Raw genomic sequence first — 6,594 nt, forward strand, 5'->3', positions numbered from 1 at the left:
TCCATGTGGGCCTAGAGATGCTTTATAAGATTTGAAATCAAAAAAAATTCTCGTGTTGGATTGCCAATTGGATGATCCATGTGGGCCCAAAGATGCTTCATAAGATTTGAAATCTTACCAAGTTAGTCATGCTAGTCTGATTTATAAAATAAGGTTTGTTGAGTAACATACTTGATAAAGTAAGGGAGTTTTTTTAAGAATGGTGATAATTTGACTACAACACTTGGCACACTCAATCGACTTTCTTGACGTAACAAGTTCGAGAATGGTAGATCTGTACGCCTCAAGATACAAAACTGCACTTCCTCGTAAAAAAGTGTATCCCAAGGGAACCTTGTATCCAGAGGCATATGAAGAACCATATGGTTGCCGAGCTTGTGAGGTCAGGAGAGTCGATTGAGTGTGCCAGGCGGGGTAGTCAGTTATCACAACTCTTTATTTAATAAAATTGCGACTCAATTGCAACAGGCCTGCCCTGTAAATCTCTCTTTCAGTTTATCCTACTTGTCCGAATGAATCGAAAAGAATATTCCAGTGAGAGCTTGTGCACTTTTTGTTCCTCTAGTTTATCTCTCTATTAAAAGTTGAAAATCTGAAGGGGTATGACAATGAAGAACCATTTTCTAACTCTTGGATTATTTATCATCATTTATATTGCTCTGTTAAGATTTATTTTTCATGTTTTAAATGATTGAAACTGATAAAGTTTGTTCACTTGGTGCAACCAGGTTCACTGCACCAGACCTTTCTTCTCTTCCTTTGCTCAGTGATATTTGATGCTCAATTGTGTTCCATAAACAGTCATGGAAATTTTTTCTATCTTGTTTAAGTGCCTTATGGGGTTAGGCTCGTGTTTGTTTGGTCTTCTTGGGGGCCAAATTTGTTATCTTATCAATTACGATGAGAATCTTGAGAACCTTCGGAATGAAGCCCGTCATCTGAGCACATTGAGAAATGACGTACAAAAGAGGGTAGATGAGGCGGGCAGCAGATTGGAAGAAATCACAGGAGTAGTGGAAGAATGGTTGAAAGATGTAGACGCTATTGAAGAGAAGGTCAGGTGTCTTCTAGATGTCGAAGCTAATGATGAGAATGTGAGATGTTTAGAGGGATTGTGTCCAGATTGCAGCTCTCGTTGGCGGCTAGGTAACCAAGCGGTGGAGATGTTAGGTGTTGTCAATGCACTCCAAGCAAGGGGGAACTTCACCGTGGTTTCTCGTGTTCCACCTCCTCCAAGGGTGATACCACGGCAGACTACTCCTTCTGTAGAGGGATTGGCATCAAGGGAGACCGTTATGAAAAAGGTCATGGAGGCATTACACGATGAGAATACCAGATTTATTGGGCTGCATGGAATGGGGGGGATCGGGAAGACAACCCTCGTGAAGAAGTTAAACAATGAACTCCAAGAAAGCCACCTCTTCGAGAAAGTTATATTTGTGACCGTGTCAAACTCCCCAGATTTTAAAAGAATTCAAGATTATATTGGGAGCAGGTTGCCCTTAGAATTTGATCCCGTCAGTGATCTGGCAGAAAGGGCAAGTAGATTGTTGCAGAGGTTGATGCAGGAGAAGGTTCTGATAATATTGGATGACGTGTGGACAAGATTGCAGCTATCAGATATTGGAATTCCTAGCGGAAGTGACCACGTGGGATGCAAAGTAATTCTCACAACAAGAAACCATGCGGTTTGCCGCCAAATGGGGATCAAAACTACATTTGAAGTGCAACGCCTCTCCGAAGAAGAGTCATGGGTTCTATTCACAGAAAAAGCGGGCAATGTTGTTACACTGGATAATTTGTTTCCTCTTGCAGAGAAGATTGCAAGAAAATGTAAGGGCTCACCATTAGCGATTGATGTGCTAGGATCCCTTTTGAAAGATGTAAGGGAAGAATTCGAATGGAAGGGTGTGTTAAGTGCATTAGAAAATCCCGATCCAATCAAATTAGATGGTATAATTCCTGAAGTGATCACATCTCTGAGATACAGCTATGACCATTTGAAGGTGTCAGAGATCAAGCTCTGCTTCTTGTTCTTTAGCATGTTCCCTGAAGATCAGAAAATTCCTTTGTCTCAGATGAGAGACTATGGAATAGGAGAAGGTTTTTTGAAGGAAAACAAAAGTTTGGAGGATGCATCAAATGAGCTACTTAGTTTCGTTAAAAAATTAAAAGATTGTGGCTTGTTACTAGCTGGTAGCTATGATGATGAGCATGTGAGGATCCATGATGTGGTTCGAGATGTCGCCATACATATTGCGTCCAAGGATGATAATTGCTTTTTGATAAAAGCAGGTCTAGGATTGAAAATTTGGTCCCGGGTAGCTATACTCAAGACACATAAGCACATCTCTTTTATGGAGAATCAGTGCATTGAGCTTCCTACTCCATTGCAAAGCCCACAACTTCGAACCCTATTACTGAGAGGGAATTGGGAAATGAAAATAAATATTCTGGATAATTTCTTCGAAAATTTGAAAGCACTTGTTGTCCTTGATCTAAGTGATTGTCTTGTCTCAGTGCCCAAGTCACTTGGACATCTCACAAACCTCCATACTCTGTACCTAGAGCGGTGTGAACTATCGGCGACTAGCATATCAATATTGGGAGAATTGAAGAATTTAGAAATACTTCGTTTGTCTCACTCCCATATTAACAGGTTGCCTGAAGAAATAGGTAATCTAACAAATCTAAGGTGCTTAGATTTGACGGGTGTGAGAGGGCTTTCAAATATAGCACCAAATGCTATATCAAGGCTAACTAAGTTAGAAGAATTACACATGTTGAAAAGCTTTGAGCACTGGGATATGGAAGGAGAAGCTAGCCTTGAAGAGGTAGTATCATTACCAAACCTAGTTAGCCTTCAAATCCAAGTGAAAAATGCCAGATGCGCGTATCGAGACATCCCTGCTTGTTCATGGAAAAATCTGAAAGATTTTAAGTTTTTTCTGGTTGCAGAAAACAATATTGGAGATCCAGATATTGATTTGATATGTACAAATATTGATTTTACTAGTAGTGGTGTCCACATCCATGGGGCGAACAAAATTGCAAACTGGGTTAGGATATTATGCCAGAAAGCCAGCCATTTGATTGTATCCTCCTGCGATGGCTTCAACAGTCTTGAATACTTGGATACAGTAGGGTGTTTTAGCCACTTAAAAAGGCTTTGTGTCCAGGAATGTCCTGACGTAGAATATCTACTAAGCATTGGTGAGGAGACTCCACAAGTTCCGTTTGGGAATTTGGAGGAATTAATCATCGCAAATATGTACATCATGAAGAAGATCTTGCATGAGCTACCACCAGCTACATTCTTCAGACATCGAAGTGAGAACGATGAAGGTCATATAGTGGTTGTTCAAGACCCTTCAACCTCAAGACATGGGCAACTACTGAGGTATCATTCTGATTATGAAAGAGGAGCTCCCAAGACTTTTCAAAACTTGAGATATTTTTTAATTGCAAACTGCAAGATATTAAACAACCTCTTCACATTACGTTTAGTACAAGGTCTCCACCAACTACAAAATCTCAGTATATCTAACTGTGACGAATTGAAAGAGATAATTGCAATTGAAGAGGATGAGAAGGAGGAAGCAGCGGGTCATCAAGGATTACTACCTTCACTAAAGGATCTCCAACTGAAAAACTTACCTCGTCTAACGAGCATCTGCCAACACAGTTTAACTCTCGGTTCCTTTCAAAGCTTGGGAGATTTAAAAATAACCAGATGCCCTGGATTGAAGAACATCTTCACATTCCGTTTAGCACGAGGTCTCCAACAACTACAAAAGCTCTCTATATTTGACTGTGATGAATTGAAAGAGATAATTGCAATAGAAGAGGATGAGAATGAGGAAGCAGCAGGTCATCAAGGATTGTTACCTTCACTAAAGGATCTTCAACTAACAGACTTACCTTGCCTAACGAGGATCTGCCAACACAGTTTAGCTCTCGGTACCTTTCAAAGCTTGGAAGATTTACGAATCACCGGATGCAATGGATTGAAGAACCTCTTCACATTCCGTTTAGCACAAGGTCTCCACCAACTACAAAAACTCTCTATATTTGACTGTGCCGAATTGAAAGAGATAATTGCAATAGAAGAGGATGAGAAGGAGGAAGCAGCAAGTCATCAAGAATTGCTACCTTCACTAAAGCGTCTTCAACTGGCAGACTTACCTGGTCTAATGAGCATATGCCAACACAGTTTAGCTCTCGGTACCTTTCAAAGCTTGGAAGAGTTAGACATCACCAGCTGCCATGGATTGAAGAACCTCTTCACATTCCGTTTAGCACAAGGTCTCCAACGACTACAAAATCTTTCTATATCTGAATGTAGCGAATTGAAAAAAATAATTGCAATAGAAGAGGATGAGAAGGAGGAAGCAGCAGGTCATCAAGGATTGCTACCTTCACTAAAGGATCTTCACCTAACAAACTTACCTAGTCTTACGAGCCTCTGCCAACACAATTTAGCTCTCGGTACCTTTCCAAGCTTGAAAGGTTTACAAATCACCGGATGCCATGGATTGAAGAACCTCTTCACATTCCGTTTAGCACAAGGTCGCCAGAAACTACAAAATCTCTCTATATCTAATTGTGACGAATTGAAAGACATAATTGCAATAGAAGAGGATGAGAAGGAGGAAGCAACAGGTCATCAAGGATTGCTCCGTTCGCTAAAGTACCTTCATCTGAGGTACTTGCCTCATCTAACAAGCATATGCCAATACCGTTTAGCTATCGGTACCTTTCAAAGCTTGGAAGATTTAGACATCACCGGTTGCCATGGATTGCAGAACCTCTGCACATTCCGTTTAGCACAAGGTCTCCAGCAACTACAAAATCTCTCTATATTTGATTGTGACGATTTGAAAGAGATAGTTGCAATAGAAGAGGATGAGAATGAGGAAGTAGCAGGTCATCAAGGATTGCTACCTTCACTAAAGGATCTTCAACTGAAAAACTTACCTCGTCTTACGGGCATTTGCCAAGGCGAGTTATTTCTCTATTGTTCTTTAAAATCAGTTGCAGTGAGAAGATGTCCCAATTTAAAAAGGCTTCCTCTTGAACCTCAAGGTCTGTCCTACCCTGTTGAGATCTTAGTGGATTTTACATGGTCGTCAGAATTGGGATTGAAGAGGTATCCCCACCCTTCGGATGAGACTAATCCCAAGGTTGCACGCACTGCCCTCTCAGAAATTCCTATGCGCAACTGTTCAAGTCTAGTATTAGACCATGATATTATATCAGAATCAGAAAATGTTTACGACCTTAACCAGCCAGGAGATGTTGCTTCTATTGAGGATCTGGAGGCCACTGAGAACTGCACTGAGGCATATTTAGACCAACTAGAGCAAAGAATGGAGGTGTCAACCATTGAAAACGATGAATTGGAGACCGGTGACTTGGACTTAACCTTGAGACTTTGAAAAGCTAATATTGGGAGATAAGAAGATTGAAGCCTCAAGGCATGCTTCTTCTTGCCTTTAGTTCGAGTAGAGAAAAGGTCCGATCACCCACCATCCTCTTTTGATACTTCCTTTTGGTTTTGATATTTGAACTAGTAGAATCATTGTTTAAATTTAATGAAATTCCTTAGACATTTTGACAATCTGATTGAGAATTTATATAGGTAGGGTCCTTAGTAGAAAGGGTTGGAGTTCTGTATAATTCATCGACTACAATGAATTTATGATCTCTACACCCTTCAATTGTAGGATGGGGGACACTTCCCTCATATATTTAGACCCATTCCTCTTTCCTCACCACAATTGAGATTCTCTGTTAATTTACATAACCAACAATTTAATTATTCTAAAATTTTAGATTTACTTACTTCATCACCACTTTGCTTGATCCCAACAAGAAAATTCAAAACTATCCATATATTTGGGGATAAAGGCTTTGTAATGATGAGTATAATAACAAATATAAGATTTTTCGGGTAAATGATTTTCTTTAATTTTTTTCTGCAATCAAGCATGCCCTTAGTTTTGGAATATTAATTATTTTTCGTGAAGTATGCAAATTTTTTTTTCTGGTTTGTTTTGCTTTTCTAATTTTTTCAATGATAAATGCAAATGTGAAGAAGCTAACGTGTGAAACCATAGACTGTTGTCCCATCCCAGTTGGAAAAACCAAAGGGAGGGCTTTCACCTTGAACATTGGTAAGAAGGGTTGGGCACATACGCTTAAATCCAGGCTGAGCTACGGCTTAAAAATCTGCTTTATAGTTTCACTTAGTTCCCATTAAATCTAGTCTGTCCCTAGTGATGTATGTTGCTTGCCTTGGATGATTATTGGTGTTAATATTGTACATCAAGTCCTTTTTATTTTATTTTTGTAAAATCAGTGGGTAGTTTGTGTTAGAATTTTAAGGATTACTGATCACCTATGAAATCACTGTGGTTTTTTGACTCTCACTTCTTTGTTGCTTTCACTTCTTTGTAATTTTGTTGTTCGCCATACTATTTTCCCCTGTATTTAATTTTTGCATTTATCGGTCAATTATAAGCTACTGATAGGTTTCTCTGTTTTTGCATTTATCAGTCAAAAATGTTTTTTCTCGTTTTGAGTAACATGGAA

The 6,594-nt window shown here is 39.5% G+C and overlaps 1 protein-coding gene across 1 annotated transcript; it reads left to right on the forward strand.

Moving 5' to 3' along the window:
- Positions 1–265: 265 nt before the first annotated feature.
- On the forward strand, positions 266–5,438 carry LOC147387305 (putative disease resistance protein At4g27220). The gene is made up of 2 exons (XM_086421553.1): positions 266–382; positions 831–5,438. Exons 1-2 carry the CDS (start codon positions 266–268, stop codon positions 5,436–5,438), a joined length of 4,725 nt encoding a protein of 1,574 aa, XP_086277679.1.
- Positions 5,439–6,594: the final 1,156 nt, after the last annotated feature.

The sequence above is a fragment of the Akebia trifoliata genome, chromosome 13 (genome assembly GCF_017979445.1).
Source record: "Akebia trifoliata isolate Shusen 1 chromosome 13, ASM1797944v1, whole genome shotgun sequence".
Lineage (NCBI taxonomy): Eukaryota > Viridiplantae > Streptophyta > Magnoliopsida > Ranunculales > Lardizabalaceae > Akebia > Akebia trifoliata.